Genomic DNA, 23,804 nt, shown 5'->3' on the forward strand with positions numbered 1-23,804 from the left:
AAAGCCAGTTTTTTTAATTTGAAGCACTGTAAGGCCTAAACCAATTCCCGCATTTCAAAAATAAAGTTAAAAACACGCAACTCAATTCTGAGGGGGAAGGCGATGGCGCCCATTTTGAGAAAATGAGCATGATTAAGGGCGTCATTTTTGGCTAAAAAGTCTTTTTAAAGTATTATAAGGACCCAGAAACCCTTGCTTCTTTTACGGGTTACTTCACCGCCTTCCTTTCTTGCCGCATTATAATCAAAATTTCTAATTTCTTAAGCTTACGTTTACTTAACTCTTCCCCCCCCCCCACCCCCCCCCCCCCCCACCCCCCCCCCCCCCCACCCCCCCCCCCCCCCACCCCCCCCCCCCCCCACCCCCCCCCCCCCCCACCCCCCCATGCCAGCTTTGAAAATTAAATTGCAGTCATGAAGAAATCCATCTTTCGTGCCGGCACTAACCACTATTAGTCTATTAGATGAACTCGTGTTTGTCAAGACGCCAGGAACACCAGGACCACTCCAACATTTTCCAAAAGTTAAATTGTTGTCCACCCACGTCTCGTCTAGGTACACAATAACTTTACCCTCGTGTCTACACTTTTGTATCTCTCGCAAATAACGAGCACGCCAGTTTACTATATCAGGCCGTTCTATTAAAACGTTCCTGATTTTTCCACATCTCTTCCACTTAAACCCCATGGTATGAAGTAAGCGTCGTAAAGTGTGTACTCCCCAAGGAAAGTTAATCTTTTCTTTAATTGCCGTTAATAATTTATGTACCGTTGGCACTTTCTTTTGCACAATGTAAAAATCATTAATGGTATCACGAATCACTCTCTGGTCAAATTCATCGATGTGAAATTTTTTTTCCTCTGAATATGGTCTTTTTTTTCCCAGGAGTACTTAAGGCTTCATTACCGGCTTCGACACCTTCTTTCCTTACAGATGTTACACTTCGCACTGATATACGTAATTAGCTACCCGGATATTACTCTGCTTCAGTCCTATGTTGGAGAGTACCTGTATTTGATTCTTCATCACACTTTTGAATAACTCGCCTTATAACATCCCTTGCCTCACTGTGAATTGTCTGTCCCTTCTTGCGAACCGGAGCCATTTTGAAAAGCTAAAAACTCACAAATATACACTATATTAAATTAAACTTCCTTTCACCTAATGAATTTACACTATGTTATACATTAAAACGTAGTAATACAAATTTGAGGTGCACTGGTGAAATCACAACTCTCTACTCCGCAGGTATTCGCGGGCGAATGTGCGAAGGTGACTAGTAGCGCCGTTGCCGGGACAACGGTGACGTATTGTCTGTGGAGGGGAGTCCTCACCCTCGCCCCCCTCACCCCTGCGCGCGCAAACAAGTCAGATGCGGACAGTACTACTAGATTCAGTGTAGTATACAGTTGAAATCCATGAAACACTAGAATATGTGCGGTAACCTAAACAAGTTATTACACATTCATCTAAAACACAAATGGCTTGCAATTGAATTATAATTTGATTATTTTAAAATTAAAAAAACTTAAATGAAATACTAAATGAAAGAACAGAAGTCAACCTTGGTGCTGTATATTTGTCAAAGAATATTATAGAAAAAATAAATGTTGAAAACTGTTCTTAGACGCACAAGACAGTGCAAAATTGAGCAACTTTTTTATATTTCTCTAAATGTATATTGCATAATCTTTCATGAAATATTAATTATAAAAACTTTAATCTATATCTACAGTTGTATAAATAGTTTTTAGATTCCAATAAATTGTATGTACTAAAACTATTATTTTGGGTTGTGTTGTGAACAATAAGCGGTTGCTTTGTAGATCTAGGTTTAAAGTGTTTATGTTGTAGCCCTTCAACTTAAAAACCTACATCAGACAAAAAATTAGTCTTAAGTAAGGATTAGCTAACCATATATACTCTAAAAATAGCAACTTACAGTCTCATTGTTTGATGATGATGATAAATACTATTTATATATCTGGTGGTTGGTTTAAGTATATCCAGCAAGAAAAAATATAATCTGTGAAAAAACTATTATTTCACATTTTTACACCCTTTCATTTTGACCACCAAAATTAACGTGTCTTGACAATAAGATTTCCTTTTTAGGAAAAAAAATCCTATATATAGATTTCAAGTTTGTTCTTATACAGTGCAAATCGGCTCTTGACTATAAGATAGGAAATTGTATAAAGACTTGATCAATATACTTTTTTTGAATGAAAATGAAAGTTTAATGCCAGTTATCTGCACTGATTTCTACTTGTTAGCTTCATATGCTTTCAGGTAAAATTAACTATAAAATGGGACACATCATTGCAAGCCTGGCCGTATGGGCAGTTACTACACCCCACTCTCTCCTCACCTTGCGGTAACGCCACATTGTTATATCAGCTGATTCTCAGTATAAGGTGATGCGACGACGTCTTGCTTTGTTAATTTTTTACACAAGTTTTGTTCTTTGACATTCAATTATTCTGCAAGTTTTTTATTTTAATACTATTTTTCCTCACGTTTTGTGTCATATTGTAAACATGTTTATTAAAATTGTTAAGGTAAAGGATTCAGGAAGATAGATAAGAAGTAAAGAGGAGCAGTAATGATTGCTTGATTTTTTTATTCCATCGATTATCCCAGCAATAGTTATTCCTCCATTATGGCTGGCAACACCAGGCTTGCATTGATACGCTCGTACTGTAACGTGTTGACAACAATGTGTACCTGGTCTATCATGTTAAGATTTATGAAGGCTGAGTACATACCAGAAGTTTGTAGGCTGCCTGTAGCGCTGCACCCAAAGCAGAGTGGGTGTCATATGACTCCCTGTACTTGTTGGGCAACTGTGTTAGCAGGTCTCTAATCAGGTCCCTACATTCGTTCAGACTCACCAGCAAGTTATCAGGTGTTGGAAGAAACATGTCTGTAACCACATAAGTATATACTATTATATAAAAATCTAATAGTGGTCATGTGTGTGTTACTCAATCAGATAAAAGCTACTAGACTCGATTGTATTGAAATTATACATGGACATTCTTCGGGTCTCTGGTTAACATAAAGGCCTATTCCTGTTTTGAAAATACCTCCGGGCTACCCCCCACTGGTCTGCAAAGTAGCGAAAATCTAAAAAGAAATGCATTACAGCATGCAAATGTTATTAATTTAAAGAGCCTGTTAAATATGTAATCAACTATTCCGTGTAAATGTTGTTTTATTACAACACAACCATATGTGTAATTAATTTAACTATTGTTATAAATCTATTTACATTAATAGTCTTGAAAGGAAAGAATAAGCTTGTTAGTAACAAAACTTCTTAATTAACTTTGTTCTAAAATTATTTGTTTTAGGAAAAATATATAATTAAATGTACGTTTTAGCAAATATTAAGTATGCTGTGCTTGGTAAGTACCAAATGTAGATATCAAAGACATAGTTATTATTTAACTTTTACTATAAATTTAAAGACTGTTATAAAACCCATCTTAGTAGTCTTTTGGCAGAATTAAGCATCTCAGGCTTGCTTTTGTATATGTATTCTTGATCAGGGCAATAAAGGAAACTCAACTGTGGCATCAGAAATATCTTAGAATGGAAATAAATAACAAAGGCCGAAAGTAGACGCTTTATTAGCAACAAGGTAGACTCAACATTGGCATCGGGAATATAATTCACTTGAATCAGAATTGTTTATAATGTCATTTAAAAAGAATGTGCCCATGGTGTCCCTGTTTTACAATATGAAATTGCATGCAAGGGTAACTGCTAGTATTATACAAATTAAATAGATCACCTCATCATCATGGATGAATCAAGATGATAACATCATATATTGGAATATTTTCTTTCAATTGAGGCATTGTAAACTTAAATAATAGACCAACTGGACAATGAGGGACAGAACTGGATGGATAGAGAATCTGCTTAAGCTGTCAATACTGAAAATGAAACTAAGAATGATACCTAAAGAATTACACAGAGTAGAGTTCATAGAAATCAATGCACAGTTACACAGTGAGTTTGAAGGTTAATCTAAAATAAAAAGCCACTCCACATTGCACATGTCTGGATGTACACTATGCCTGCCACGCTAGCCATGTGCCAATTCACGCGGGCCCAATTGTTACAATAATATACCGGCTACATTATTGGAAAAGATGTCAGCTCTAGTAGTCTCGTTGTTTGAAACTAAATTTTTGTATGCTTATCTTAATTTGATGATGAACTAGTTGTTTTATTATTCAATACCAAGAAACAAGTGGGAGCATCCAATCAATAAATAAAGAGTTGCAAATTACCACCCATTTGAGAACTCAAAACAACAATATCAGTTATACTATAGTGTTGGGTTCTTGTAGTTTGGATTGGATGTGTTCGCTTGCGCATAAGTGAATTGGAACATGTCTGCCATGTTCCATGAGCAAATGGTAGCCATGCATGGCCCGAGTGTCCAGGCATGAGGCATGGCATGTTGCTGTGGCCCTGCGGTCTCATTTAATAAGCAAAGAAGCTATCTTTTCAAACATAGCTAACATACACTGACACACAAGCTCCATGCTTTGTGGAGTGACTTTAACCAATAAAAAAAACCCACCCATTCCCTATTTGTCTCTACCTTGTTTCTGCTGTAACGGTTCTCATCTACTATTGGCTTCTAGTCAAGTTGTCAATGATCAGTTATTGCAAACAGACCAGATCTAGTGTGATCTATACTTATTAGTTCAGTTTACAAATAACTAGTGTTAATATTATTGTGACAGACATGTTTGTTGTACTGTAGTTATGTGTTATGTTAGTCCATTTCAGAAAGAGATCTGACTGCAAGCACATCTCAAAACATATTGTTAATGAATTTTAAGATTTAGGATGTAAGAAATTTCATAGGGAATAAAAGATCATATTTATACTGATACACTCAATCATGTAATGGTTCAATTTATTATTATACAATAATAATAATAGTTCACTACAACCACTCACCGTCAATGTCCACCACTATCAGCTGGTGGGGCTGACCCTGGCCCTCGGTAAGGCTGTAGAAGTGGACGGCAGAGTCAAAGGTAATAAAGGCCACAGAGGTCCTAGCATCGCCCGGCACATTGTCTAGCTCAGCTAGCAAAGTGCGACACACAACGTCCAGGTAGCCACTCTCGCAAGCTAGCCGTGACACATCCAACACAAACACATAGATGGCCGGTTGTGGTGGTCTCACCTACCAACACGCAGAACTTTCACTTTTAACAACATAATTAGCTTTTTCAGTCAAGAGTAAGTATCTAACATAGTGGTTATATCTAAAAATAATCAGTGTCAAACGCAACCACAAAAAAACAAAACTATAAAAACAAAGAAGTCCTAAATAAATGGTGAATATAACTTATATATTTATACAATTGTCTGGGTATAAGATAGATTTATATAAATCTATTTTATAAGTGGCCTCTTGATTAAAAGAGATATCTGACAACACAGATTGTAATTCAATCTATATAGCTTATTATGATAGACCAACGGGCAGAATCATCTGAAAGGCAGGTAGTATAAATGATCTTATGTTATTTTTCTTTTTAATATCATAATAACTTACCATGTATTCGGAAGGAGCAATAAACTCTATTGTAGCTGATTTAATCTCTGGTCTTCTTGAAGGGTCCCCATAAGTTTTTGTCATTGGGTCAAACTGGAACTCATCTGGTACTAAAATGAAATTTTTAAAATCAGTCACTTATCACAAAATAACCTTTTATTTAAAACATTTCACTACAAAAATTTAATGTAACTGCTCTAAAAAAATCTAAAAATGGTAGAAACGCTTTAAAATTACTTAAAAGTTAGTTAAGTGAATAAATAATTTTAAAGTATCTAGTTACTCACATTCGTTAACTCTAAAACAGAGGTTACACTTCCATCTTTTATTGTCCACAAAGTAAACAAATGGGTTAATGTAAGTGCGGCACATGCGACACCTCACTATGACTGTACACTGGATCACAGAGAGTTGCTGGAACAAGAGAAAAGTGCACATAAGTAGATAGATCAGCAACTAGAATGGGATACAAAAAGGGGAACTTGCAGAGGTTAGTGATCCAGTCTTATTGATTTAATTTATTTATTTTACTAATTATTATTAAGTATGATACTAATCCACTGACTGGTCATGAAAGAGAATTTAGTTGAAGTGTTTTGTTTGATTTTATTGAAGCATGAACCTAATACTAATAATTAATGTGTCCCTAATGAATAAAACAATCAGAAAAAAGGTACTTATAATACAAGGGAATGATGCTGGACAATTTTAATAAATGATAAGTTAATAAGTGGTTGGTGCTGACTGCCATATCATTATTTCAACCTTGGTTAAAATGAAAACACTCCACAAGTATATCAATCAAAATTTTAGATTCTAAGATATAAAATAACATTAAGCAATTTAATTAGGGGGGTGTGTGGATCTGCGCTGTTGTTACATATGGAACTGTTTAAGCAGAGGAAGGTTGAAAATTACTCCCTCTTAGGCACAAATTGGCAACACTGAGTGCACACGCCACCCTGTCAGTCGTATTCTACTACCGCCTGATGAGTAATTTCTAAACAAGTGAGTTTAGTTACATAGTAAAAATGGATGAAGCTGGTAGTTCACATGAAAATTAAAAAAAAATTTGTGAAAAGAAGGAATTAGAGGGTATGATAAGAGTTTTAAGTAGTCAAACTAAATTTAATGTATTGTGATTAACGTTCTGAATTTTCTCAAAGCTTTAGCTGATTCTGGTGTTCCTGAAACAATTAACTTCAAGAAAAGTCTAGAACTTACATCAAAAGTGTGTGGCTTAACCCATTGTGGATCACTGACGAGCCCAGCTCGTCACGCAGCGGCCGGGCCTAACGGCACGATGACGAGCTTAGGTTGCAAAAGCGGTCTGCTTTTAAATTTCCCTCCAAATAGTTTTATTAATGTCTGATAGATTGGGCGATCGTCTTCATTTGCCAACTAAGAATGTTTAACAACGGTCTACGTTTAGAATTTTCAAAAAGTTCTATAAATATCCTACAGATCGCAGTTGTATGTCGAAGTTGAAAAATCATTCATATGATTTTACTCTCTGCTTTTTAGCGCTTCTGATTGGGTGTTTTCCTCAGTTGTTATTATAATACTTTTGAGGCTAGTGACACAGAACTAAATGACACAGAAGTACATGTTAGCGGGTTTAGTCTAGACAATGGCCCGGATGCTGTAATCGCTTCGCCCGAGCAGCTTTATTTAGACTATGATTGTGTGCATCATCCCTGCCACCCGGAACCTTGCTCGTGTGTTATCGTTCCTACATCACGGATACCTCAGCAGGCCCATGTTCCATCTGAACGAATACCTTCACAGCTGAATTTTCTAGTATACAAGAGCGAGCGATAAGATGTGGCGCACCATTGCTGTTCGTTTGGCCGCTGACCGTAAATTAATTCGTGCCCGCGCGCGAAAACAATACGATCCGCAATGGGTTAAGTCTCCGTTCTATTCAAAGTTGTGTCCAGGAACAAAAATTGTCACCAACATGTGATTTCTCAACCCCCAAAAAACAATATTCACAAGAGAAAGAACTGACTGTTTTGAATGACTTTGATTGTGATGTGGTCCCGAAGTACAGTTTTGGAAATTTATGGCCAGTTCAACAACTGAAAAATAAGAATGAAACTTCAGGAAAAATTGAATACAATAAAAGTATCTGATCAACTAGGAAGATGTTGTACACTGTTGGATTTAAGTTTAAAAATAGCAAACAATGGTCATACATTTTTTATGGAAAGACAGGACGTCTTAGTTGCATACCCACAATTTTTTAAGTAAAATTAAATCTGTAAGGGATGGAAACGTTGATCGCATTTATCTATATGAATGATGGGTAAAGCAAATTGACATATAACATTCTGACAGTTTTTCTGACAAAAGTGGTGGTTTGAAAGTACTGAAGGTGGTAGGTTAATTAATAATATGTCACCTGTGAAATGCAAAAGGATTTATTCCATGGTGTAAATGGGTTTTTTGACCTACAGCTAGTACAGACTATTATTCTGAAATGAATCATGACATCATGAGTCATTTAAAAGATGGTTATGTGTAGAGATCTTCTACCAGGCCTGGAAGAATAGTGGTTATGGACAATGCACTCTACCACTTTGCACAAATTGACAAAGTTCCTTCAACTAACTGGAAAGAAAAAGACATACAAGAGTGGTTAAGTAGAAAAAGGATTGATTTTATTTACAAGGAAACTAAAGCAGAATTACTTGTAAAATTGCTAAAGCAATTAAAGAAGTTCAAGTACTGATGGGACTTAGGTTTCAGTGTTTTCCTTTCCAAAAGCCGAGTGACTGTCTGCCATTCATAGAAAAGACTTTCAGTTATCTAAAAACACTATTGTATGAATCAAACATTTCAACGATCATTTCATTGTCCCAGAGGAAACTGAGACGCAGGCAGATGGTTCAGTGCTTACAGTAAAAAGAGATATTGTTAAGTTTTCAGATGACATGTCTACCTTATCTGAACACCAGTCTAAATATAACTTGAAAATCCAAAACAAAGAAAACCCCCAGCACGAAGGGAAGCAGAAGTGTTTAGGAATAAAGTAAGTGAGAATCTGCAGTCAGATGATAGGACAAAAGAAATTTTTAGAGATGACATAATGGAAACTTTTATTATAGATCTTAGAGACGACTCATCAGACACTGTAAACAGTAACATTGACAAAGAATTAAAGCGAGTCATTTGGAAACACTAAATGGTCAAATCACCCATAAACTGACAAATAATTTTACTATGAGTATGTAATAGGTACTAACAATGTCATTTTACTTAATAATGTTGCTTCATTATTGCCATTACTATGGGTGTTTTAAAGTTTCATATTTCAAACAATTTTACAAAGGAAGGCAAAACCTGTTTATTTTATTAAACTTAAAATAATTATTTATTTTTACTGTGGTTAAACAGTACAAAGTATTTTGATTTAATTTGTATATAGTTTTTGTAAAATGACGCAGTCAATCCGGTTTTACCGGTCATCGACGGAGCTACCAAGTATCAAGTAAGTAAGTACATAATACTGAAGTAGAGTAATCATAAAAATAATAGAAAGTAAACTATTATAAATTAAAAAAAGGTAAGTATAAATTGTGTGTATAGCACAACACACACAATGTTTAGCATGTTTGTTTTCAAAAATAATTTAGGTTTGGATGTATTTCCCAACTAAGTTAAATAATGTACTGAGAAAAATATGCTTTAAACAAAAAATGTTTTTTTGGTGAAAACTTCAGAATAGGACAAATTTTCCCAACCAAAAAATTTAAAACTTCTTCGCTTACTGAAACGTTTAACATACAATGTTAATGAGTTTCAAATTTTAAGTATTTTGCATTTAAAAAAATACATTTTTGAATTTACATAAATAATTATATACTTTTATGTACCAACGGCCTTTCCTAAAGCCAAAGATATAATTTTCAGCTTTGTAACTTGTAACGTGTCATGAGAATCTCAGGATAAAGTAAACGCCTCAAGCTCTAAAATAAATACAGCAATTCAGTGATTATTCTATTTCACCACATCTGCACTATCTGGCAATGGCGCAATTCTACCCACCCACCCACATCATTTGGTGGCTGCGACTGTAATTAGGATAATTGCAGTATGATTAATTTTTCTCACATTAGTTATAATGCTACCATTTTGCACTTGTACAAGTCATTCAATAACGTACAAATGAATGAGATATATTTTAATTTCAATATTTTATAATTACGAATACCTTATACAATAAAAAATATTATTCATCCAGTAAAACAGATTTGTAATACTTTTATTATAATAAATATTGGGTGTGCTATGTAAAACACTATTTTAACGATAAACAAAAATAACTAGTGCTTTTTGTCAATTTCACAGTGTTTTACAAGCTCACAGGCATGATACTATTTTTATTGGTTCTTTCATTTATCTTACCACAATAGTACAGATACCACCACAAGTGCACATTAGGCTAGCAAACAATGAACAAATAGAAATAGGTGCAAACTTGGAACCTTATGAAGCAAAAATCCAGTAACTGATTCCAGCAACAGTGAAAAAATTGGTTAAAACTGATTTGCTTGCTCAGAGTAATATTATGGTAAATGTAAGAAGAAAACACATTTTCAAGCTACTAATTAATGTATGTATGATATTTATACGTTATGCTCTATCATTAAACTACTTTTCTTTCAGCAGAATCTTAAAATTGGTAAGGCTAAAAAATTAACACTTCAATTATACCACATTATTTGTACCACTTTATGCAAAGAATAAAAGCTAATTTCTGTGGCAGTCCTGAGCACTAAACGTTTTTGGTTTTGTATTGTTGATTATTTCTTAACACACTCGCTGCAGGTGACGACAATTGTTGTCATGCAATACTGGTTTGCCATGCGGATGACAACAATAGCAAAAAACTGATCACTTGGCCGCCATTGCCTCAGTGTGAGCCTAGCAGTTGCCGTGGAACATTGTGCCATTTGCCGCGTGTTGTGCCTGTTCTATATGTTGCTTATTCGCAATCCTTATGTGGTTCGCAATTTTTGTTCGCTGGCTGTGCTGTATTGTTTATTATTTGTAGTGTATGGTGTAAAGTGACTTTGTATGTATATTTATTATTGTATTTAGGCAATATGGAGGATGTCAGTGTGCTAGTAGAAGACTTTATGAATAAACGGGACGATTCCGATTCAAGTTCAGAGAGTTCTGCTGATGAAGATGTTTATGTTTATGGACTGTTTTAAATGTTTTACACAAAACAGCTTTTTTCACTATTTGTGCAATTGACAATGTCTTCCACAAGTGACAGTGCCATTCAGGAGTAATAGACCCAGTGTCCTTCGGTACTGATTAAGCGGGGACCGGCGCCAGGTGCGGCTGACAATAACTGTTATCACAGTTATGACGTCACCAAATCTGGCAGTGGAGTTACCTGGACAACTTTGTACAATTTTTTTGGCTGCTCTGACTTCATTTTGGGTAAATTAAAAAAAATTCCCGCATTTTCCACGACCGGTCAAATTTTTTTCAGCAGCGAATGTGTTAATTATAATAGATTGTGTATAGTAAAAAACACATTTTTATGTTATGCTGAATTTACATAAATGTCTCAACATTAAAAGTAAGCAGAAATTCGATGTGTGTGAACAATTTTATAACTTTAATGAGGATTTCAAAGTGAATGCCTATAAAAATAAAATAAAACATAAAACAAAACCTTAGGGTTTGTCTGCTGCTCCCACAGTCCATCGGTAGCACCTTCTTCTATAATTTGAGAGTCACCCTAATATCAAACCAAAATCTAATATAAACAAATAACACTAATTCAGGTTTTATAGTTAATTAAAATAACGAGAAGTTCAACTGTTATGGTTATTTTTGGAAGTCCAAATATATTTATATTGTAGTACCATTGAAAATAAAAATAAGTTTTGAATATTCTAAATAACTTTTGATTTTTTTATTGAAAATACCTTGTGAAATTTATAGTGTTTAAACTTAACAGCTGAAAAATGAACTTGCTAAAATATTATATGAAAAATTATTTTCTATATAAACCCATACATAACACTTGCGATTCAAATTAAAATTCAACAATTGAACAAACTAGATCATATCAATACATGTTGGTGCTTTCCATACATTGTTTCTCTTTCATTAATGTTTTAGGAATGTGAAAAAATTATCTAGGAAAATTTCTTTGTTTATAAAATATTCTTTTGGCGTTTCAATGAACTGAGCCACATGTGATTTTTATTGTGTGATTATTTGTTGAATTGGTAGCAAAAATTTCATGCATAGATGTGTCTCTTGTTATAAAACTTTCAATTGTGATCCAAGTGATAAGGAATACTCATGTATCCTATAGAGCTCTAGCTACACAAGTGTTCTCTAGCAAAACCATTAATGTTTAATTCGAACATTATACTTCCTGGTTTCTTTAGTAAGATTGGGAAATTATCTAAAATGCTTTTTTTCTGGATACTATGTGATAGATGGGAGTAATAAACTGGCAGAATTGCATAACTGATGTGGGAATGTATACAGGAAAAATAGACTTGCTGTGCATTTTTTTGTTTCAGGTTTCATTTTCACTGTATCTCATTGCAAAGAGTACCTACAATCAGTTTAGCTAGTGTCTGGGTTAACATAACCCTTGTATTCAATTTTAACTGAAACATTAAACGCTTACTTTTCAATTGATAATGCTGATAGCTAAATATCAATTTTAGGCATTTCATTTTCATTATCTATTCAGAACTCAAATCCCAAATAATAAATTATATTGACTCTACCAGAATACCAATTGTAACGATTAGATATTCTCAAAACTAAATAAGTTATTTAGACTTACATTTAAATCCTTAAATGGGTGAATAAGGACACCTAATGGCAGTCTTGATTTATCTAACAATGATTTGGTCTCTGGTATTTTGGTTAGCGTACATCTGAAAATTCTGAAACATAACAAATTAAAATATTAGCAACCGAATAAAAATTCTCTTTACAACAAACTAAGAATTAGAATGAATTCCCGTATAGAATTATAGCTTAAACATTTAACTGGTACAATATATTTGTATACTACACAATCTCAATTAAACTATGAAATGAAATATGTCTGTCTAGCCCTCTCTTCCACTCAACCTCAAGATAATATGAAAAATACAAACAATACTATATGTAAAGAACATTATAAACTAAGCTATATGTACTGAAGTAATATTGACACTACTATCTTGTTGAGAAGTGAGGTTTTATTTACAAGGCTATGTTAGTACCAACAAGTACTTTCTACCACTTAACCTATACAAAAAAAAGGAGGGAGCAACTTATTTTCTGGGGGGGGGTCTCCAGTTTCTTTTACTAAAATATCCAATAAGCTTTTGAAAGGTACTTTCTTGCAAATTCACTGTTTATTTGATTTTGTTTTTATTTTTATTTAGTTTGTTTTTTAAGTTCATGCTGCAGTCAAACTGCTGAGGGTTCATGATAAATATACTATTGAAGTGTTGACACTTACTCTGGGCTACAGTTGGCTGCCTCGTAAAGTTCATGCTGCAGTCGAACTGCTGGGGGTTCAACCTTCTCCTTGGGTAGCACATCCCTACTCTTGAGTAAGTCTACAGTGTCCATCCCCTGTAACAGTAGGATTACATTAGCAACACTAATATCAACACAAGCGTTAAAACTACTATTTAGTTGATAACACCAAATTATACTTTTAAAATTAATTTGGGAAAGATGTTATGTTAGGTTTCTAACTGAACAAAATGGAACACGTGTTACACATAATTGTATATTAAAATGAGAGAATCAATTAAATACAACCCAAAATCACAAAATAGTGCTTTTATTATTGAATCAGGAACGAGCAACCATCCACCCAAAGAAGAGCAAGAATGTGCAATTAATATTACATGTATCTCCTAAAATGTAAATACCGATCATATCAAGGCTCAAACCACTTTCATGGTTAGTTACTGCAGTGGAAGATATCAACTTTGAGTCTCAGAGGAGACCATGGTTATAATTTCCAAGATAAACTTTGTGGAAATTAAATATTTGGATAAATAAAATTAGATAATGTTTAACAGAAGAAGAAATTGGAAATTCAACATTAAACTAAACAGTGTACCTTAACCTAGTAAGATTTTTAGCTGAGACTGGCCTAAAAACTACTTTAACACATTCACTGCTAAGCATTTGAGTATTAGCGAAACCCCGGTGCTAATTTTTTAAATTTGTTTAATTAGAAGATATAACTTGCAGAAGTGACATAAAAGCATAAAAGATTATTTTTGACCTATATTTACATTTTTTTTGACATCATTATACTGCGGGACCGATGGGTCCCGTCAGCATGGACCAATGCCCATTGAACCTGAAAATGACATTTATTACAAGAACTATTGTATTATTTAGGGGTGTACACGTAACCTTCTGACTGTTGATGGTAGTAAAGACAAGAAATTAGGCATTATGTTCCCAAGACTCCTAAAATTATGTAATATGTTGCGGGACCAATGGGTCCCGTTGTCCTGGCTACAGGTCTTCGTTGATTTATACATGAGTGCACACTCTAAAACAAGATAATTTTCACTGAAAGGCACTAATAGTATATCATTTTATTATTTACAACCATCCCCTCCGTTCTTTGTAGTTTTTAACATGTCTTATTTACAATATGTACATCATACCAAACACTTTTTGTTATTGTGCATCTTATTGTCATGGCACTTGTTATATCATCACGAATCATTGGTAATGTATTATACAAACTACTTTGGGGTCTCTAGATGTCCCAGCCATTGTTTATTTCGCTAACAAGAATCACGAAATAATAGCAAACACAGCACTAGATGAAAACAACTATAGTTAGCTGAACCGAGAAACTATGCACACTAGAACAAAGAACGAAACCGGCCCAACACGCTCACGCTATCAGAAAGGGTCTCTTTGCAGTGCTGCCTAAACAATGCCGAGAGCAAAACAATGCCCAGTGGGACCGATAGGTCCCGCGCGCACCCGTGAATGGTGCCGAGACGCTCGGGCGGGACCGAATGGTCCCGCTTAGCACTGAATGTGTTAATTAACAATCTACATTACTATTAAGACTCCATTTTGAGTTGCTGCCAGTTGCGTGATTGCAAAAACTGAGGTTTGTAGTGTTTGTGGTGATAATGAAATGTTAAAACATTGAAATCAGCCATTCTTTACATTACAACATACTGGTTAAGGATCTTGGTTTGTCAAAAATTTGTGCAAGGTAGGATACGACTGTTCTACCATCCCCTTAACCCTCAGCAATTGGATACAGTATTTATAGTATATCCTCTACGATTGTGTGGCCAGTCTGACGGGCAAAAGCAATCTGCATATTAACTCGTATTAGTTTCCACTTGAGTTGTCCTTGGTGCTCAGATGGCAAGTGAGACTGTCCAACATAGAATTCCTTCAACGATCAGATGGCTAGTGTCACTGGCCAAGAAGTATGTTCTGCATTTTGAAATATTTTATTTGTTGGGATGGCTGTAAAGTGCTGAAACCTATCGAATAAACATTGAACTAAATGAAAAATAAATTTCTTTACATTTAACCGTCTGACTTAACGAATACTAGAAATAAACAGGTGTTTTGAGAAATACCACTCAAGCAAAGAGTTAAAAAAAAACAATAAAACCAAAGTCCGACACAGTGATTGCATAAGTTACAATATAAACTGTAAGTTATTTAATTATTCAGTAAGTATCTAGTTCCACTTTCAAATATAAACCAATAGTATATTAAAATTCCATTTATCGTGTCTGTATATGTATTAATAAAAAATTGTTTAAAAATAATTGGTTTGTAATTATTTCAATTCAATCCCTCTTGTATACATTGCAGGTTGTAATAAAAATAATTTCAAGTTGGTGGGGGAAGGCCACCATGATGAATGAGTCTGACGTCGAGAATGGCGTAGACAATGACACTGGGCATCCGAGCGGCAATGACAACTCATGTTGTAATTATTCTGAGCTGTCTTAGAGTAGCATGTGTCCAGTTTGACTGGTCGTCCAATATATATAAGTAGTTTATATATAATTGAAACACTTTTACAATCTTATTTTCAGTTGTAGAATTAATATGAGGGATGTCTATTTAAAGACATAATTAGTAACCATCCAAATGAGTTTTAATATTTTTCGTTATTTTTATTATTAATTCAGAAAAATATCCCAAACATTTTTATACTTCACCTCTTAAATATTAAAAGTAAACATCACAAGTAAAGCAAAATAGCATCCAGATGTATTTGAATCATATCTTTAAACATTTCCCTTAATTCTATGATAAAAACTAAGGATATGAAACTGTTGAAATTAAAAATTGCTCTCATGTGGTAAAGTCCAAGGCCGTTTACTACAACCAGCTGTTAAAGGGCAATGCACGGATTATGCATTATGCGTTCTATTCTTACAAATTTTATTCTTTTCCTGAATCTCAAACATCATCTTGGGAGTCAGTGATTATTTTATGCATTATGTAGAGTGCAATAAACACACAAGGATAAGATGTCAGCATAAAAATTTCCAAAAAAAAAAACAAAACAATGACTTTTTTAAGTTAGTATTGGATGGAAAAATAATGATATTGCAAGATATGCAAAAAAATTTTATTTCATAGACATCTGTTCTGGATTTTAAAATGGGCACAAATGGAATGTTTGCATTTAAATATTTTTATGTGCTTTGTATGTAAGAAAATCAGTAATTCTATCGACATTTAATGACTGTACAGTACCCATAGTTTGTTGAAACCTTGCTGCACCACCGTCATTCCAGCCAACTGAGGTGTTAATCCATCTATGGAACCAGGCTGTTGTTGATAACCAGGATTTTGAGGCTGAAAAAATAACACGTTTTGACTAATGATACGATATTCACATCAAGATTATATTTACACTGACAATGTCTATTGTTTGCTGAATAAACCAGCCAAGAGACATTGCCATAAGGCTTGTGGTTTACAATTAAAATGTACTTGGTCCTACAGGAACTAAGTGATGACTGTGAAGTTGTGCTGCACACTTGTTATTGTATTGTTACAACTTCATAAAATAAAATAAGTTTTACGTGGCATATTGTTTGTTCAGCAAGAACCATAGTATTAAATGTGTATTTAGAAATATTACTTTATTTTCACAGAAACTTTTTTTCTAGATTAAAAGTATGTACATACTAAATCTACATACAATTTCAAGCATTATGATTATTTGAAACTGATATTGTGTTTAAGGATAAAAACCTAATACATGCTTAAAAGTGAGCTTTTCTCAAATTTTATTCTCTGAAACTTTAGAATAAAGGACACATATTTGATGGTAAGATTAATTTTTTAATATTATTAGCGGGCATAATCTTTCAAAATTTCATTCCAAACACTCCTGATAAGTTCATAGGTCAATAAAAGAGACTTAAGTTTAAAGAACAGTGCTTTGGTACCATGAAATCAGAAAAGAAGTTTCTAAGTAACAATTAAATAACTCAAATTTTTCTCCAATATTCCATGATATTTGATTGAATAGCTCCAATGATTTATAAAAATTGAACTATTTTAGACCAATGTGGAGAAGTTCAAATATCGAAGTCCTTAGCTTGTCAGTAATAAATGATTGTACTCTATGTAGTACAGAAAAGGAAGAAGGCATATTTTAGGTTCATATTATGTAAGTGTCCATGGTTAAAACTTTGAAATTAAAAAAAATTCTAATGGCTCTTATTTTAGGTTTCGTTTGTTTATAAACACTTCTGGTTCGAATAAATTATAATTTGACACCAAAGTTGAGTTTGCCGTGTTTCCCTGATCAAGAAAATATATATAGGCCTATACACAAACACATGCCTGAGAAGCCTACTTTGGTCATCAAACTTCTACTTTCGGCCATTGTAATTTAGTTCCAGTTTAAGATATTCCTGGTGCCACAGTTAAGTTTGCTTTGTTGCCCCGATCAAGAGAATATATACATGTGCAGTTCTTACAGTAGAACCCCTCATATCCGGCCTCGGTTTTACCGCACCTCGGTTTATCCGGCCACTTCCCGGAAGCCAATATCGAAATTTATTTACCACGGCTTGCAGACGCACAGTTGCACGCACTAGTCTCCCACGACTCTTGCGTTATTTTGGTGTATCTATTTGTTTACATTTTCCTGTGTTGTCCTCAGTTGAGCTAATAGGTTTAACCTGTAAACAGTTCGTTGATTATTTCCAGTGCGGTTAGTACAGTACAGTACAATTGTTTTGTTTCATCAAGTGCTGTGTACTGTAGGTTGGTTTATCCGGCCGAATCGTTATCCGGCCAGGGGCTCGGTCCCGTGGTGGCCGGATATGAGGGGTTCTACTGTAATGAAAACTATTTCTGTCTAAAAACAGCTAAGGTGGGTTTTATAACAGTGTTTAAATCTATAGCAAAAGTTAGATATTAATTTTATCTTTTATATCTGTATTACACTACTTATCAAACACTGCTACTCATTATTTGCTCGGATGTAAAATTGTATAATTTTACTAAAACTTCTATTTTCTTATCTGAATAAACTTTGTGCTAAACAGTGGTTACAGAAAAGGTTGAAATAAGAAGTGTTGTTACTATCAAGCTCTCTATTTGCTTTCAAGACTATAAATGTAAACAAATTAAAAACGTTGTGTGGTCTTATTACAATGTTTACATACAACAGTTGATATCATCTAACAGGTTCATTCAATTAATAAGATGTGTTTGCAGAAATACATTTCTTATGGGAATTTTCACAACTTTAGAGACCAGTGGGGTGGAGACCTAATGTAGAAAAAAGATAGCCCTTATATACAGTGTGGGCCACGATGCTTGGTGTCTGGTCTGCACATGCACATTTATCCCTTTCCTCCTCCAAACGGCATTTCATAGTCACTTCGTGAAATGATCATTTGCATAGAACAAACATGTATTTGTTTTAGTCTAGAACATTGTGTTTTGATGACTGTTTCATTGTTTGAATTTTCTTGTAATCAAGTTAAAAGAAAGTGAATACGAAAGTTAGATGATCATACTGTACACAATTGACATAAGGGAGTAATGGTGGGGATAAACACTACCTCTCGTAGGTATAAAGGCTCATAAGTTAAAGAGCTAATTTTAGCTTCATACATATTATTGTAAAACATCTTACTATTTCTTTAGTAGTTGATCTGAAATAGACCTTATTAAAAATATGGTAACTCAGTATTTTAGGAAGTTTTAATTTAATGAATTTGGTTTTTTTATTATTATTTATATACATGAATTTTGATTTAGGTGGCCTCTATTTAAGAAACATTACTGCAATGGTTTTTATTTTACCATTAATAAACATTTACTGTTTCATATAAGAGGTTATATAAATATTTTTAACGCACATATTGTCAATATATTTATTATATTCAATGCTCGTAGACATAAAAAAGAACAATACTATGTGCATTATGTTTTGATCAATTCATAATTTATTATTACTATTAGTAATATAAAAGTTGTTGGTGACAGGCAGCCAACACTAAGGACTCATCATAGTTATTTTACAAGAAATAAAACATTCTCTGGGCTTTTACAACAAAAAACCATCCTCAGCATGTATACAATTCTAAATGAAAACCTCTGAATTGAAAATTTAAAACTGTTAAAAAAAATTCAAACAATTACCTAACTGGAAAAGCTGTATACCCATTTGATAAATTTCTAGGAATTTCTAGAATGAATAATTTTCAAAATTTATATATTTTCAATCAATTAGTCAATTTTTAAAATTAAAAACAAACTATTTGGATAGCTTAATTATCCATATAGGATTAATTTATTTCTCAGGTTAGATTTAATGACGCTATTATATACTTGTACAAGTCATTTGATAATGAACAAATTATGAAAAAAGTATATTTGAATTGAATAAGCAAATGAAATCATCATATAGAAATATTATGAGCTATTTTAGTTTTATTTCACATCAGGGTCTTGTATTTAAGAGGTCAGATGTAGTCATATTATACAATAGCATCAAACTACAGGTGGCCTCAGGATTATTTAAATACAATGTCAACATAACTTACTTTTATCACTCCTCACAATTGTCTGTTATCACACAATTATCAGTAAGGGCTACTAACTAGTTAAGGTCAAGTGGTTGGTGAAGGCTAACCCATTATTACTGGGTTATATATTTTATTCTTGTTATAAAATGGATGTATAATAAAATAATGTGTACATAAAAATATAATCATAAATATAAAAATAAACTTCAAATTAAACATTGATTTTTGCATTATTTACTGCTGTGCACTCACCATTTGAGGATATCTCTTATTGAATTGATTAGGTATTTGCTGCATGGGTGGTTGCTGATAGCCAGGGGTAGGGGTGCTGGTGGAGTTAGGGTACTGTGTCTGCAAATGTGGAGGCTGACCTGGAGACATCTGATGAGGGTACTGACCTGGTGGTTGGGCAAATTGATTTTGGGATTGGGGCATTTGATTTGGAGGTTTGAAAAACTGACTTGGTGGTTGATTGATCTGGTTTTGAGGCTGAGAGAATTGATTTTGAGGTGGAGTATACTGGTATGAAGATTGAGTGAATTGATGTTGAGGCTGAGGCATTGTATGATTTGGAAGAGTTTGCTCAGGAGCTGGAGGAAGCTTGTTTGAAGATGGAGGAATTTGTTCTGAACTTTGAGATATTTGGTTAGGCAATTGGGGAAACTGATAAGGAGGTCGACTAGTCTGAATGGGTAATCTTGGGCCCTGACTTGACACATGCTGGAGTGGTGTGGGAGGTTTAAACTGATTGGCATGTTGCGTAAATTGGTTATTGGAAGAAGGTACGGGAGATTGTGTTTGAAACTGGCTTAAAGACTGTTGCAATGGACTTTGGGTAGATCTAGGTGGTTCAAGAGGTTGATTGGTTTGAGTAGATGAATAGTTAGGAGGTCTTGCAGGAGTGGGAAATTGATTAGGTATGCTGTTTGGTTGAGGAAGATGGTTGGCCAGGGGGACGGAAGGTATTGTCTGAGTTGTGGAAGTTGGTGGAAGGGACTGTGATAGACTGGTAGGGGGAGGTTGTCTGTACAAAGACTGACTAGAGGGATTTGGGGGCTTGGCTTGATGGTTTAGAAGCAAAGGTCTTGGATGAGCGGGAGGTCCTCCTACAGGTTGTGTTGTAGTGGTCTGGAAACTTTGAAGATTTGGCTGTGACTGAAACACAGAAATTTTGATTACAACATTTCACAGAGTACATTTTATAATAGTTAATGTTCTTATTGAATAACATTATTTATACAGGGTGAGTCTGACCACCCGTGCAGTATTTACAGCTGTCTTAATAACTGACTTCCAAACTTTTTCTATCTCTTTTCTCCATAATTTGGCCCTCTCCGAATCCGTTAAAATTATTTTTAATTTTGAAAAATGCCCCTAAAGGGCCCAATTTGGGGGGTAGGGGTACTTTTTTGGGGAATTTTCAAATGTAAACATGGGTCATGTGATACATCAAATTTAAAGGTCTTATTACACCGAACATTTTGGCGCAAACAAAAGTTAATTATCTTTAACCGTATGTACAGGGTGTACCAAAACGTTTTGAAATAGGACTTTAAAATAAAGTACCGTGTTACCCTACCTACAATACGGAACAGCTCCAGATTTTTTTCCTAACTTGCTATTGACCTATTTTTCCATGAAATATGTGGTACAGGCATTTTTCACTGGATTTTTCTAAATTTCAAAAATATTCAAAATTTAACAACACAAAAAATCCTAACACTCAAAATTCTTAAAATAGCAACATATAATAAATTTTATAATCACATAAAAGGTCTTTTTAAAACAAACTTTTTTTTGTAATTCAACTTTTTTCCCTATCTCTTACTGTTTCAAAATGGCAGCCGAAAAACTGAATTACGTATGTCTGTTTACAAAATGTAACAAATTAATTTTAAATTATATGAAATAAAAATATGTCCTTTAATTTTTAATTTGCTTAATAGCTCTGAATGACCTATGAACTAGCCATAATCTTACCTTTCATTGATTTTGCTAGTAAAGGTGCTCGAATTGTAGTCCGTCATTTGCTAAACACAGTTTCTAATCTGGAACTTAAGCTATCTACAGCTCGCAACACTTCTTCGTGGCTGATTGAATTTATAGCATTCCGGATTCGCTGCATCATATCTTCGGGTGTTGTCGGTCGTAAAACATAAACTAAGTCTTTCAGCCTACCCCAAAAGTAAAAGTCCATACAGGTCCAAATCAGGGGATCTTGGTGGGTAGTTAACTGGACCACCTCTTCCAACCCATCTTCCAGGATATTGTTCATCAAGCGTTTGTCGCACGTTTTGCGAGTAGTGAGCCGGAGCACCGTCGTGCATAAACCACATATTGCCAACAACTTCGTCAGGTACATCTATTAATAAGTTAGGCAAGTGATTAATTAAAAAATTGTTATAAGTCCTCTCTCCATCTAGGTGTCCTTCAAAGAAAAAAGGACCTACAATTCTCCTACCAACAATACCACACCACAGTATTCACAGTCCAGTACCTCTGGTTGTCAACCTCTCGTATCCAGTGGGGGTTCTCATGAGCCCAGTACCTCATGTTGTGACGGTTTAACTTCGCCGTTGCTCCGAAATGTAGCTTCGTCACACCATAGTAGATTGCGAAAAAAATGTTCATTTTGTAGCAACTTTTCTCTTGCCCACAAACAAAAATTCATTCTTTGAATGCCATCATCACCATGAAGTTCTTGGTGCAGGGACATCTTGTAGGGATGCATTTTATTGTCTTTCAGGATCCTCACCACTGAACTTTGACTCATACCAGAATCAATAGCTATTCTTCTGGAAGAATCATTTGGGTTTTAGTTGCACTGCCGCCAATACTTCTGGTGCCCTATCACTTCTTACAGGCCTTGCAAGCGTTTTTTCCCTTATTGCTGTCAAGCTGTAACCTGTCCCTGTTTCACGAACTCGAATAGCAAGTCTTTGAAAGGCCATTCGTGACTGAGGTTCTCTATTTGGAAACCGTTTCGGCATATACCCTCGCAGAAGCCACATAGTTTTGAAAACATTCGCCTAACACCATTAGCATATCGAAATGCCTCTGCATTTGTGTACGGCATTTCGAAAAACCACAAGCTGTCCTTAAACAGCAGACACCAATGAACTGACTAAGGGTAGCCTTATCACATTTGTCCAGATAAAGATGTCTAGCCAGCTTACCGCAAGTGATAAGCCTGTTGAGGGTGGTACAAAGTACCTTCTAGTCCAAGACTGCATTGAGATTGTGCATACATGAATCAATGTTATCTTTAAAAGATAACATGGAAACTACTACAAAAAATATTGGGGCCACATTAGAAAATTAAAACATGCTTAATTTTGGCCTGATTTCATAACAAATTCTGTTTATTTAATCACAAAAAAACCTGTTTGTTCAAATAAAAATAATTTGTTACATTTTGTAAACAGATATACGTAATTCAGTTTTTCGGCTGCCATTTTGAAACAGTAAGAGATAGGGGAAAAAGTTAAATACAAAAAAAGTTTGTTTTAAAAAGACCTTTTATTTGATATAAAATTTATTATGTGTTGCTATTTAAGAATTTTGAGTGTTAGGATTTTTTGTATTCTTAAATTTTGAATATTTTTGAAATTTAGAAAATCCAGTGAAAAATGCCCCCGTACCACATATTTCATGGAAAAAATAGGTCAATAGCAAGTTAGGAAAAAAATCTGGAGCTGTTCCGTAATTGTAGGTTAGGGTAACACGGTACTTTATTTTAAAGTCCTATTTCAAAACGTTTTGGTACACCCTTGTACATACGGTTTAAAGATAATTAACTTTTGTTTGCGCCAAAATGTTCGGTGTAATAAGACCTTTAAATTGATGTATCACATGACCCATGTTTACATTTGAAAATTCCCCAAAAAGTACCCCTACCCCCCAAATTGGGCCCTTTAGGGGCATTTTTCAAAATTAAAAATAATTTTAACGGATTCGGAGAGGCCAAATTATGTAGAAAAGAGATAGAAAAAAGTTTGGAAGTCAGTTATTAAGACAGCTGTAAATACTGCACGGGTGGTCAGACTCACCCTGTATACTACAGTTAAGGTTACTTATAAATTAATTTAACTTTACATAATCATACTGTTTAAATATTTTTGTGATAATAATACTAAAATTTACTTT

General features: G+C 34.3%; 1 protein-coding gene across 3 annotated transcripts in view; it reads right to left on the minus strand.

Annotated features, from left to right (window-relative positions):
* Nucleotides 1-2,731: 2,731 nt before the first annotated feature.
* LOC124357632 (protein transport protein Sec24A-like) overlaps nucleotides 2,732-23,804 on the minus strand; it is a 35,360-nt gene continuing 14,287 nt past the window's right edge. The window contains exons 4-12 of one of the 3 annotated variants that reach the window (XM_046809598.1): nucleotides 19,911-20,807; nucleotides 16,357-16,458; nucleotides 13,094-13,209; nucleotides 12,425-12,527; nucleotides 11,288-11,353; nucleotides 5,880-6,006; nucleotides 5,593-5,702; nucleotides 4,986-5,217; nucleotides 2,732-2,925 (exon numbers count right to left, since the gene is read on the minus strand). In XM_046809598.1, the coding sequence (XP_046665554.1) occupies nucleotides 2,747-2,925; nucleotides 4,986-5,217; nucleotides 5,593-5,702; nucleotides 5,880-6,006; nucleotides 11,288-11,353; nucleotides 12,425-12,527; nucleotides 13,094-13,209; nucleotides 16,357-16,458; nucleotides 19,911-20,807 (1,932 nt within the window). In that variant the 3' untranslated portion in view covers nucleotides 2,732-2,746. Of the gene's footprint in view, nucleotides 2,926-4,985; nucleotides 5,218-5,592; nucleotides 5,703-5,879; nucleotides 6,007-11,287; nucleotides 11,354-12,424; nucleotides 12,528-13,093; nucleotides 13,210-16,356; nucleotides 16,459-19,910; nucleotides 20,814-23,804 lie in introns of all 3 variants that reach the window. The other 2 variants (XM_046809597.1, XM_046809599.1) reach the window with 2 other exon arrangements.

This window comes from Homalodisca vitripennis, chromosome 3, assembly GCF_021130785.1.
Source record: "Homalodisca vitripennis isolate AUS2020 chromosome 3, UT_GWSS_2.1, whole genome shotgun sequence".
Classification (NCBI taxonomy): domain Eukaryota; kingdom Metazoa; phylum Arthropoda; class Insecta; order Hemiptera; family Cicadellidae; genus Homalodisca; species Homalodisca vitripennis.